This window comes from Vulpes lagopus, chromosome 9, assembly GCF_018345385.1.
Source record: "Vulpes lagopus strain Blue_001 chromosome 9, ASM1834538v1, whole genome shotgun sequence".
Taxonomy (NCBI): domain Eukaryota; kingdom Metazoa; phylum Chordata; class Mammalia; order Carnivora; family Canidae; genus Vulpes; species Vulpes lagopus.
This window is the reverse complement of record NC_054832.1, coordinates 14,881,244-14,892,949: the sequence shown is the minus strand read 5'-3', so window position 1 is coordinate 14,892,949 and position 11,706 is coordinate 14,881,244. Positions and strand designations below refer to the sequence as shown.

Here is an 11,706-nt window from a genome sequence, read left to right as displayed (position 1 = left end):
AGAACAACATGGTTTGTCTGTGTTGGGGGGGTGGGGAGGCAACCCAGAGATTAGCAACCTCAGGAAGCTGCTGCCCCCCCCCCCCCAAAAGCTGGAGGGATGAAAATGGTGTCCTTTGATCCCGGGAGCCAGAGTCCCTATAGTAAACCGGGATTGTGAAGAGGGAGGGGCGCCAAGGTTGGGTTCCTGAAGAGGCAGAGTCAGAGATGGAGACTAGCCTGCAGGGGGGCTTATCAGGGAATGCTCTGGAAGGGAGGGGAATGAAGAGGATTGGGCAGGGGGAAGAGCTGGGCTGAGTGCAGTGCAGTCTCAAGGACGACCTCAGGTGGGACGCCTTTGGCCCAAGGCGTGATCCTGGAGTCCCGGGATTGAGTCCCACATTGGGCTCCCTGCGTGGAGCCTGGTCCTCCCTCTGCCTATGTCTCTGTCTCTCTCTCTATCTGTGTCTCTCATGAATAAATAAAATCTTTAAAAAAAAAAAGATGGCCTTAGGTGTGCCTAGATGGGAGGTCTGAAGCTGAGATGCCCTTCAAATTCCAAGGAGGGGTGAGGGCTCTGGGACAGGGAAGCTGGACCCGTTATCTTCCAGCCACCGGATGATCACCTGCCGCTGGATACAGACCTCCTGGGAAGGGAGTGTGACCTCGGACTGGGCAGCTCTTCTCGGTCAAGGCAATTTTCAAAAAAGGCTCCCAAAATGCAATCCCGGCAACTGGAGGAATCAGTCCTTGGGTCCAGAAGGGGGAATCTGGCCTCACAGCATCCCAATAGTTGGGGCTGGAGCCGCAGAACAGCCGCAGCCCCAGTGCCCCAAGCAGGGAGAAAGGGAAGCAGTCTCAACTCCCCACCTTCCCGTCTCCCTCTAGGGCCTTCCACTGGGAAACTAGGCTGGAAGCCAGTGGGCAAGAGAGCATGGGAAACAGTTTACCAGGGGCAGCCCCAGAGAGCCGGGCAGAGAGGATGGGGGAATGGCTCTGAGAGGTCTAGGATGGCCCCAGAGACTGGCTGTGGGGAATGGGAAAAGGGCAGATTCAAGGGGAAAGGGGTGCCCGGGAGGGCGGGTGGGGTGGGTGGTGGTGGTGCCTTTGTCTCGGAAGACAGTGAGGGGAGTGTACCCCTGGGATGGAGGTGCTGATGGCTCATGTCGGGTTTGCCATCTGAGTGCAGATGTCCAGCTGGCAGCTCAGTGGATCTTAAATACTGGCACAGAATACCCTGAAAGCAGGCAAACCTCAGGTAGGCTCTGGCCTGGCCACAGGACCGAATGCAACCCTCCGGCATGCCAGTGGAGTCCTCCACGACTTCTGCAGGCTCAGCTCCCACCAACCTTGCAAGCCCTTTGGCCTGAGCCAACCTTGCTTCCCCTGCTACCCACCATTCATCCCTTGTCCCCCAACTCCCCCCAGCAAAGATCTCACAATCCCACACATCCCCCAGGTCAAATGCTGCCTTCTAGCTGGCACTCCTCCCTAGCCCTCTTTTCTCCCAGACTCTAATCTCTCCCTTGAGTCCCCAAGAGTGCTTAAGAGCCTGAAAGCTCCACTACTCACTAGCTATTGGACTCCAGCAAGGAACGTACATCTCTGAAGTCTTCTTCCATGAAATGGGGCAAGAACAAAAAACAAAAAACAAAACAAAACAAAAAAACCCCACAGGCAGGTTGTAAAACCAAAGCAAAGTATTATGTGTAAAGTGCTGAGAACAGTGCCTGACACGTCATAGTCCTCAATTAATGTTAGCAATTATTATTCACATTTTCATCTTCTAATCCCCAGCATCTGGCCTTCAGTAGATGCATAATTAGTGTTTGTGGAATACATGGAGACTGAAGACGTAAGAGGGGCTTATCCTTGGGGCTCAACCTCGTTTTAGAAAATTCAGTGTTTAGCAGGAGGGGAAGAGGCTCTCTGCCATCGTTACCTATGTTGGGTGTCCCGAGACTTCAAAATGACCCAGCTCTCTCAGGAAAAAGGGCAGATTTTTAAGTTCCTTTCCCAGGGGAGGTTTTCCGCTGCAGGGTCTGGCACACATTCCATGCTCACCCAAATCACGTTGCACGAATGTAGGCACACAAGCTGGCAGGGGCGCCCGGGTGTAGGCAGCATCCCAGGCGCTGGCCGGGGTGACTCGGACTCCCCTGCCCGCCCCCACGGAGCCGGGGCTGGCCCCGGGGCCCCAGACCCTGCGGCGCGTGCGGAGGCCGGGGAGGGGGCAGCAATCCGGCGGCAGCCACGTGGGCCCCTTCCGCCAGCTCCCCACATCCTTTGTTTCCCACCGGCCCCGGGCTCAGGAAGCTCTTTCTGCGAGTCACCGCGAAGGGGCGGCCGGGGAGCCTGGAGAAGCTATTTCCGTGCAATCCGGGAGGGCGGCAGGCGCGGGAGGGGCGTGGAGGTGGAGGCAGCGCAGAAGGCCCCGTGTTTGCTTTTATTTCATCCAACAGAAGGTTCTATTTGTGGAAGCGAACAGACGCTGGGGATTAGGGCTGGGAGGGGGAAGGAAAAGGGGAAAAAAAAAAAAAAAGCCACATCCACTACCACGCACAGGTCTTCCCCGGAACTACCGCGTGGGGGTGAATGACTGATTCTGGGACGCATCACCGTCCCTCCCCTCCCCTCCTCCGGCTGCAGCCGGGCCCGGGAGGCGCCCACGGCCGCAGCCGGAGGTCCCCAGGCGCGGGGCGGCGGAGGCATCCCCGGGGCGGGCGGCGCAACCGTCCCGCCGCAGCCCGCGCCCGCGCCCCGCCGAGCCCCGTGGCGCGCGCGCCCGCAGCCCATTGTGCTCGGGGTGAATGGGGAGCGCGCACCAATCGGCGGCCGCCGCTCCCCGCCGGCCCCGCCCCCGCCCGCTTCCCGGGGCCCTGACGTCACGGGAACTTTTCCTCCGCCCCCTCCCCCCGCTGCTGGAGCCGAGCCGCCGGCCTGCGGGAGGGCGCGCGCCGCCTCCGGCCCGTCCCAGCCCGGGGGGCGTGTGCGCGCGTCCCGGCCGGCCCGGGGCGCACCACCTGCGCCGGGGCGCGCGCAGCCCCGAGCATCCCCGGCCTCCGGGCCGCCCCGGTGCCCCCGCCGGCGCGGCCCCGCCCCCTCCCCGCCCCCCGGCCCCCGCCTCCTCCCTCCGCTTGGGTGACTGCTCGCCGGGCGGCGGGGCCCGAGTCGTCGCAGCCACCTCATTGCTCAACGCGGCTTCCCAACTGTTTACACAGCCCGGCCTGTGAGTGTGTGTACACGGCGTGAGTCACCGAGAGGCGGAGGAGGTGGAGGGAAAGGAGAAGGAGGAGTGCGCTGGCCGGGCGCTGCGGCGCACACGCTCCCTCGCTCCCTCGCGCTCAGCCGCTCTCCGAGCGCGTCGGGCTCGCTCACGCCACGCCGGAGCCCCGGGCGCGCAGGACCGAGCCGCGGGAAAGTTGCTCGGGCGCGCTCCGGGACCGACCTCGGGCTCGGGGAGGTGCAGCGCTCGCGGCTCCGCCGAGCCTGCGGAATCCTGCCCTCGCGGCTCGGGACGTCGGCAACACCCGGCGCCGCCGCCGCCGCCGCCGCCGCCGCCTCCGCCTCCGGGACTGTCGGCGGCCCCGACAACAATAGCGGCGGCCGCCCCCGGCCAGGCGCCCCGAGCCGCTGCCCGCCGAGGTCCCGGGGCCGCCGCCGGCCTCCGCCGCCCGCCCCCGGACGCGCGGCCGACGTGCTGCCCGCGTGCAGCGCCAGCTCCCGGGAGCCGCTCCCGCCTTGCCCCCGGGGGCCGAGCCGAGCTCCGCCTGCAAAGCCCACCCCGCCGGCTGGAGGAGGTCGCGGCGCCCGCGCCGAGCCCGGCCCGGCCCGGGACGGGATGCGGGTCGGTCCCGTGCGCTCTGCCATGAGCGGCGCCTCGCAGCCCCGCGGCCCGGCCCTGCTGCTCCCGGCCGCCCGGGGCGCCCCGGCCAAACGCCTGCTGGACGCGGACGACGCGGCGGCCGTGGCGGCCAAGTGCCCGCGCCTCTCCGAGTGCCCGAGCCCCCCGGACTACCTCAGCCCCCCCGGCTCGCCCTGCAGCCCGCAGCCGCCGCCCGCCGTCGCGGGGGCCGGCGGCGGCTGCGGGAGCGCGCCGGGGCCCAGCCGCATCGCCGACTACCTGCTGCTGCCCCTGGCGGAGCGCGAGCATGTGTCCCGGGCGCTGTGCATCCACACCGGCCGGGAGCTGCGCTGCAAGGTAGGCGCCCGGGGGTCGGGCCCGCCCAGGTGCTCGGGGCCTCCGGGGCCACCTGCGGCGACCGGAGCGTGGCGGCGGGCTTCGGGCCGCTTCGTGCACCCGGGGGGATTTCGGCTGGAGGGGCGCGGCGGGGGCGCGGCGGGGGCGCGGCGGGGGCGCGGCGGGGCTCAGTGGCCGCGTCCCCGCGGTCTGCCCTAGCGCCCGGCGCCCCAGATAAGTTGTGGAGTTGACGTGGATCCATCCCGGGGCCGTGCCATTCCCCTGCCCTCACCCCCCGGCTTCCCCCGCCCCCCGTCCTGGACGGACGCCCCGCAGTGGGGGCCTCGGTGGAGCCCGGAGCGGCCGGCAGCTGTTGCCGGGGCTGCGAGGCACCTGGGCCAGGCTGTGGGTGGTGAGGGGGGCGGGGGGGGAGACCGTGCCGGGCTCGGTCTTGGGGATCCCGCCCCCCCCGAGGGAGCGGTGAGGTGGCCTCCCCGGCGGGCCGGGGCCTTTGCCCGGCGCAGAAATGTTGGGAAGCCCACGCCGGCTGGGAACCGCCGCCACGCAGGTCTCTACCTTCCGGCCAGCGATTTTTCTTTTGAACATGGGGGATTCCGTTCCGGGGGAGATCGGGCTCCCAGGAGCAGGATGCCCCGCGGCACCCCCGGCGCCCGTGCACGCCCGGCCCCGGCCCCGACGTCCCCCAGGAGCCTCGGGGCTGCTCCTTTTGCAGCGACAGGCAGGGTCCCCCCTCCGTTAAAGTGGCTCTCGGGTTTTCCGCAACTCACCTGAACTCCACCCGCCTCCCCCTCCCTAGGCTTGCTGCTGCCACCTACTGTCCGACGGGAGTGAAATTTCCAAGGCGGGCTCCAGCCCGGTGCACTGGGGGGGGGGGGGGGGGGGGTCCTTTCTTCCCGGGCGCTGGGGCTCCGGGGCTCGGAGCGGTTTGGGGAACATGTGGGAGGGGGGCGGGCGAGAGATTCTTGTAGCCGGGGCAGGGGCAGCCAGGCCTCAGAGGTGGGGTGGGTCTGGCCATTGTGCAACCCCTTCCAGTTCCTCTGAGCAGATAATAGCTGAATCCAGATGGTGACAGCCCATGTGTCACCGTTTCCAGTTGAGTCTAGGATATGAGTAACCGGACTAAACAAAAGGCCCTTAAAGAGACCAGCTAGTTTCTAAGAGGAGAGACTACCCATTTCCCTGGTGAAGGTGGAGGGTGGGAGCTGTGTGCCCCCCCCCCACCTCAGGGTGGGGTGGTGCTGGAGATAAACAAACAAATGTAAAAACCATACAGAACATCCCATATCCTGTGCTAATTTTAACTCAAGGCCGTTTCTACCTGAGTCAGACTGTATAGGCAGGTTGTTTAAGGCTCTGTTGTCACAGTCTTTCTGCGAGTCATCTGTTCCTTCTGACTAATGACAGATCTGCATGTTCCCCAGCCCCTGCTTCCACTGGGAGGCTGCAGAGTCACCACATTCTGTGCTCTCTGTGGCGAGAGCTTTGGGTCTGCAGGGGGTCATGCATTTTCAGCTCCTGGAGATCCCGGGAGGGGAGGGGAGGGGGGGCTTCCTGCAGCTACTTGCAGCAGCCCCCACCTGCAAACAAGGAAGGGCCACAGAGGGTGCGAGCTTTAGGGCTCAGCCCTCGTGAAAGGAGGCGACGTATATAGAAGACAGCTCTTTTAAACCATCCGTAGAGTAACCCAGTGGGTATCTGCTAGGCCAGAGCCCTCTATGTTGCTGGTTTGGGGTGTTAGAGGCAGCTGAGGCTTCTTGCATAAGGTGTGGGGTGGTGGTGGTGGTGCAGAGATAAATGAAGGGAGCTGTACTGTCAACCCAAGGCCGAGGGCTGAGAGCTGCAGTCCCGCATTCAGGAGGCAGCCTCTGCTTTTCCAGCCTCCTAAATGGGGTCACCGTCTCTCTGCAGGTGTTTCCTATTAAACACTACCAGGACAAAATCAGGCCTTACATCCAGCTGCCGTCACACAGGAACATCACTGGCATTGTGGAAGTGATCCTTGGGGAAACCAAGGCCTATGTCTTCTTTGAGAAGGACTTTGGGGACATGCACTCCTATGTGCGAAGCCGGAAGAGGCTGCGGGAAGAGGAGGCTGCCCGGCTCTTCAAGCAGATTGTTTCCGCCGTTGCCCACTGCCATCAGTCGGCCATCGTGCTCGGGGACCTGAAACTTAGGAAATTCGTCTTCTCCACGGAGGAGAGGTGAGCAGCCTCCGCAGCTCCTCCTGTGGCCTTGCGGGGCAGGTTAAGCGGTTAGGTACGCATCAGAGCCGAGGGCTCGGTTGTCCCAGAATGAGTATTTAGAAAGGCCGCTCCCCAGGAGCCACGGCCAAGGATGGCTTATTCTGCACTGTCTTGGATGTGGCCCCGGGACACCTTGGTGCTTCTTTCTGTGGGATGTCACATGATGACAGGATGCCCTCCCCACTTCCACTCCAGGATCAAGTTTATCCCCATTGTTATCAGAAAGGTCAGTTCTTCTCGGGTAACAGATGGCCAGTCTATCCTCACCGCATTGACTCCTAAAGGAAGTTTTCAAATCCTGGCTTCTACCAAGCAGGGAGCTTTTTAAATTTTTTTTTTTTGTGTGTGTGTGCCTAAAAAGTATGACAGAGCTAAACTGTTGGATTTGCCCTATTCTGCTCTCCTCCTTTGTACCCTACTCCCGTTCCACTTCGGGCTGGCCCCCAGTACTGCTCTTCACATTCTCTGATGACTTTTCAGACCTCTTGTTTGGATACATCTTGAGAAAGTAGCCACATTGAATAATAAATGGATGTTGGCTGGAATTGGTTCCTAAATATAGATGGTGACTTTCCCTCATAAAGGACAAGATGAGCTTGATAAGAGAATAACGAGACGCTAGGATTCAGAGTTGAGGTTTCAGGCAAGGGAATTCGGGAAGCCGCGGGGAATAGACTTTACTTGACTTTAAGAGGTGGGCCGTATCCCTTCTGGAAAGATAAAGGAGCGAAAAACCCCCTGTAGAATTGTGGAGGGGTGTGCATTATTTTGTTGCAGTTATTTGTGAGTGGGGGGGGGGGGGCTGCCCCCAGCTGTGCATTTTTACCCTTGCCTCCAGATCCGTAGGAAAGAGTACAGGGTTGAGTTGCCATAAAGCATAGCTTTATATCTGACCTTGCAAAACTTATTGGAACATAACCGATTAGCAAAGAAAAGCAAAGTATTTGCAATGGAGAAGTTTCCAATTCCTGGAACATGCTCCTTTGATATGTTGATGTATTTTCTGAAACATGCCTTACACACCTCCTTTGCTAGCTTTTGAAATCCGCATTGCACAGGCGAATGTCATGTGCACGGGGTTTGGCAACCCGAGGGTTAAGCAATGGCAGGCTGACGCTAGCCGGGGAACCAGCACAGGTGCAGGGTTTTAGTACTACAGCAGCCAATCAGGGGCAGACAGTGTGGGTTGAGTCATATTTTCCGTTTACAGAACCAATGGGTATTTTACATAACGACGGGGAGGTCAGGCTGAGGACATACGAAGTTAGCACATGTATACTACACTCCAGGGAACAGGAAGGCAGGAAGAAAAAAAAAAAAAAAACACAACCAGACCTTTGAGAGGAAAAGAAATTGACCCATTAGCCAGCACCAAATGCTTGCCTTTGACTTCACAACAAGTGACTTACTGAAACAGGGCTATTTCAGAGAAGCAGGGAGGGGCACGGTCTGCCACCAGATGATAGAGGTGTTCCCCACGTGGCTCTGGGCTTTGGGGGACCCATGACCTATGGTAGGTGCGTCTGAATAAGGAGGCACCTGCAGCTTCAGAAGAGAGCCTCTGCCTAAAGATGTTTTTCAGAGCCCCATATAGAAGATAAGCCCCCCCCATGAAGGAGATAAACCCCCCCATGAAGGAGAGAAACCCCCCATGTAGAAGATAACCCCCCATGTAGGAGATAACCCCCCCATGTAGGGGATAAAGCCCCCCATGTAGAAGATAAACCCTCTATGTAGAAGATACCGCCCCCCCCGCCGCCCCCCCGTGTAGAGGATAACTCCCCATGTGAAAGATAAACCCTCATGTAGAAGAAATAGGTTCAGGTGTTGATGTGCCATCCGTGGGTACGGATGTTCGGAGGCCCCGCATCCTTCAAATCCACCAGCCACTTCTGATTGCCCGTATAACCTCCAGGTCCCGGCCAAGTGTTCTTTGCAATGAAACACCCCAATAAATGCAATTAACATTCCTGGCACCTTTCCCGGCACGGTTATCGCGCCCTGGGCCCAGGTAGACAGAGTTCCCTGTGTGTGTCTAGCACGCGGGCGTGAGCAGGGGTGCTGACAACGTGAGCATGATAGCCTTGACTCTGGGCCTCGTGTTCCGTAATGCGGAAGGCGGGCCCATGTAGCCCCAGCAGTCAGTGGCACGAGAAGAAGATGGGCCTGTAGGATGCTCAGCCCCCCCTCCCCCCCACCGCCCCAGAAGGAGGGATATACTGTTCTTCCCTGACAGCTTCTGTAGAAAAATGTCAGCATTCCCCTGAGACAAGCTCCCACTTCTGCAATGTGAACTTTGTAAGTTGTGTAACCCTATTAGGATATCTCTTCTAAGCTCTAGCCTAATGAATAGTATTTGGGGCTTTGCATCATACCCTCCGCCCCAGGCGCTCTTGATGCTTTGCGAATGTTTATTGCAGTTTGTATTGGTTTGTGAAATCCTGAGTCCTGGGTGGTGGCAGGGCCCTGCTTACTGGATGAAGGGGTAAATGGCATTCCTTGGGCCTTTGCTTTTAGTGCCTGTGGGTGCTGTTATAGAGGAGGCTTTGTTTTTTCATAGCAGCCGATCTGGAAGTAATAGCTTGTTTCCTCTCCTGCAGAAGCCAGCTCAGACTGGAAAGTCTAGAAGACACACACATAATCAAGGGGGAAGACGATGCTCTGTCAGACAAGCACGGCTGCCCGGCCTACGTGAGCCCTGAGATTCTGAACACCACGGGGACCTACTCCGGAAAGGCGGCAGACGTTTGGAGCCTAGGGGTGATGCTCTACACCCTTTTGGTGGGACGATACCCCTTCCATGACTCAGATCCCAGTGCCCTCTTCTCCAAAATCCGACGTGGACAGTTCTGCATTCCTGACCACATTTCCCCCAAAGCCAGGTGCCTCATTCGCAGCCTCCTGAGACGGGAGCCCTCCGAGAGACTCACTGCCCCGGAGATCTTACTCCATCCCTGGTTTGAGTCTGTCTTGGAACCTGGATACGTTGACTCAGAAATGGGAACTTCAGACCAGATTGTTCCAGACTACCAAGAGGACAGTGACATTAGTTCCTTCTTCTGCTAATCCCCAAACCTCAGAAACCTCATAATTCTCACACATGGCATTTCCATTTCTAAAGATGGACAGGCCTTTGGGCGTGGTGCCAACCAGATACGTGATGGCGTAAAGCTGGTAGCTGCTGAACTCGACGTGGCGCCCCCTCTTACCTGTTGTGACGAGTGACTGTATTGATCTGAGCAGCACACATTCGGATCGATCGGCCGCCCCGCAAAGTCGTTTCCCTCCTCAACGAACCCTGGCCCGCTGTCTCGAACCCTGGCCCGCTGTCTCGCCGTCAGATGGGGCGGGGTGGGGGTGGGGGATCCTGCATCTTCAGGGGTGGCAAAGAGTACGGATATCCTACAGCGTGTGGCCAAGTGAAATGGACGTGAACATTTTAAAGGGAGAGGAAGTGAGTCGCACAGTGGCGTTTTGGGCAATAACCATATTTTAACAGGGTGACAAATCACGTTGGCCAATAAACCTGCCATCTTTGACCTTGTCTCTGGGAGCTAGACTGTCGCTCCCCCGGCTTCTCTCTTGGAAAGTTCTTGGTTTGGTTTGGTTTAACACGCACCCTTCCTTCACACTCACCTCTCCCAGTGACCCTGCCCCCCGTCGTCGGAGCGGACTTTTTGAGGAGCAGAGGAGCCTGCGCCGCGAACCCAGACGCTCTCCTCCATTTCCTGCCAAGACCTCATTTGCACTAATGCCTTCCTTCTGACCTTGAAACGGCTCCTTCTCTGCTCTCCAAGCACTTACCAGCTAACCGTGGAGAAGTATCACAAAAGATTTGAACTCCTGGCTGCTTCAGAAACTCTGAGCTCAGACTGAGGGACTTGGAGATTGTTTAAAGTCAATTTGAGCACTTGGAAACCGTTAGCTCTGTTGGGTCAGCAGTTTACCCTTTGTTCCCAAGACCATCTCAGGGTGGAACATTCTGTCTAGGAGGAGAAAGATAAGGAGAGGCCCTCCACGCCTCTCCCGAGAGTGAATGTCAAACATCTCTGTGCTTTAAGAGAAAGTGAGTTTTGGATAGGCTTAGATGATTCTCAGACCCACTTCCAGGATTGTACTTTAACCCCTCATGGGTATGGTCTGCCTCTGGCATTTGTGTGTGCGGCTGCATTTTGCATGATGGGTTGTTCGTATTTCAAATTTGGCGTGGTTTACGAATACATCTCTATGATCGACATCTAGAGTGAAAGGGCCCCAAATCTTTAAAGTCGGGAGAGACTTTAATGTAGTCCAACCTTTGTCCTCTTTCTGCCACCTCCCAAAGCAGAAATCCTCCCCCGCCCCTCCTCCCTTCAGCCTCCTTCAGGTGGGAATGCAGCACCTGCTTGAATGCTTCCAGAGATGGGGAGCTCACTACCTACAAAAGCTAGAGCTTAACAGAGAAAACCAACTCGCATTAAAATCCAAGAACCCACGAAATACCAGTAAGTGTCTCAGTACTGAAATCAGGTGGTTAAACGGGTAAACCAAACATACTGTATTTTGAACAATGGCACAAAAAAGCAGGCAGTCATCTTTTAAGGGCTACGCCTAGGCAAACAACTAACATGCATTGTGAGAATGCTGTGTATACCTCACGTACTGTGTACTTTGTATATATATTTTACCTTTTATACCTATTGTCCGATACTACGTTTTTGTCGTTTTGGCTCTGAGGCTTGTTTTGTTGTCTGTGTCTGTCTGAATAACCTGCGTGTCTAAAGCCACGTGAAATGTGAATGATTATCGGCAATATGACCTTGACAGAATCATGGGACTCGGAGAAGAGGGAGGACAGAGGCCCTCTGTCATATTCAACGCGCTCGTGGTTGCTCGACTGTTGTATCTGTGATACATTACCCGGCGGAGGACTCCTGGGCTGGCTGGGGCTTCTGCCGGGAAAGCTCGAAACACTAGATCCTTCCTGTACATGTGTATATACGTGAACAGTGAGACGACCGTTTCTGACTTGTAGAGAAATTTTAATAAATCTGGTTTCGTAAATAGGCGCAGTGAATTTCTTCGGAGTCCAGTCTGCCTCTGCCTTGTGCGGTCTCATGCGGGGGATGCAAAGGTCTCCGGCCTCCGGGTTTGGAATATCACAGGGGAAACCCAGAAGCAAACAGATGTTGATGATGGTGATGATGATTATGTATGACCTTTGGAAGGGTTGAGCCCATTCACTTTTTTCCACTGAAGTGGGCAAATTCATTCTGATGGGTGAAGCCAGCTTGGTGAAATGAGG

At 57.9% G+C, this 11,706-nt stretch overlaps 1 protein-coding gene across 1 annotated transcript; it reads left to right on the top strand.

The window, feature by feature from the left end:
* The first annotated feature begins 3,132 nt into the window (after positions 1–3,132).
* TRIB1 (tribbles pseudokinase 1) lies at positions 3,133–11,465 on the top strand. Its single transcript, XM_041769438.1, has 3 exons — positions 3,133–4,179; positions 6,088–6,380; positions 9,023–11,465. Exons 1-3 carry the CDS (start codon positions 3,820–3,822, stop codon positions 9,486–9,488), a joined length of 1,119 nt encoding a protein of 372 aa, XP_041625372.1. The 5' UTR covers positions 3,133–3,819; the 3' UTR covers positions 9,489–11,465.
* Positions 11,466–11,706: the final 241 nt, after the last annotated feature.

Excerpts from the sequence above, each read along its gene's own strand:
- TRIB1 (XM_041769438.1), top strand. The coding sequence starts at position 3,820 with ATGCGGGTCGGTCCCGTGCGCTCTGCCATGAGCGGCGCCTCGCAGCCC. Across the intron at positions 4,180-6,087 it reads GCCGGGAGCTGCGCTGCAAG|GTGTTTCCTATTAAACACTA; the intron begins GTAGGCGCCCGG and ends GTCTCTCTGCAG. Across the intron at positions 6,381-9,022 it reads GTCTTCTCCACGGAGGAGAG|AAGCCAGCTCAGACTGGAAA; the intron begins GTGAGCAGCCTC and ends CCTCTCCTGCAG.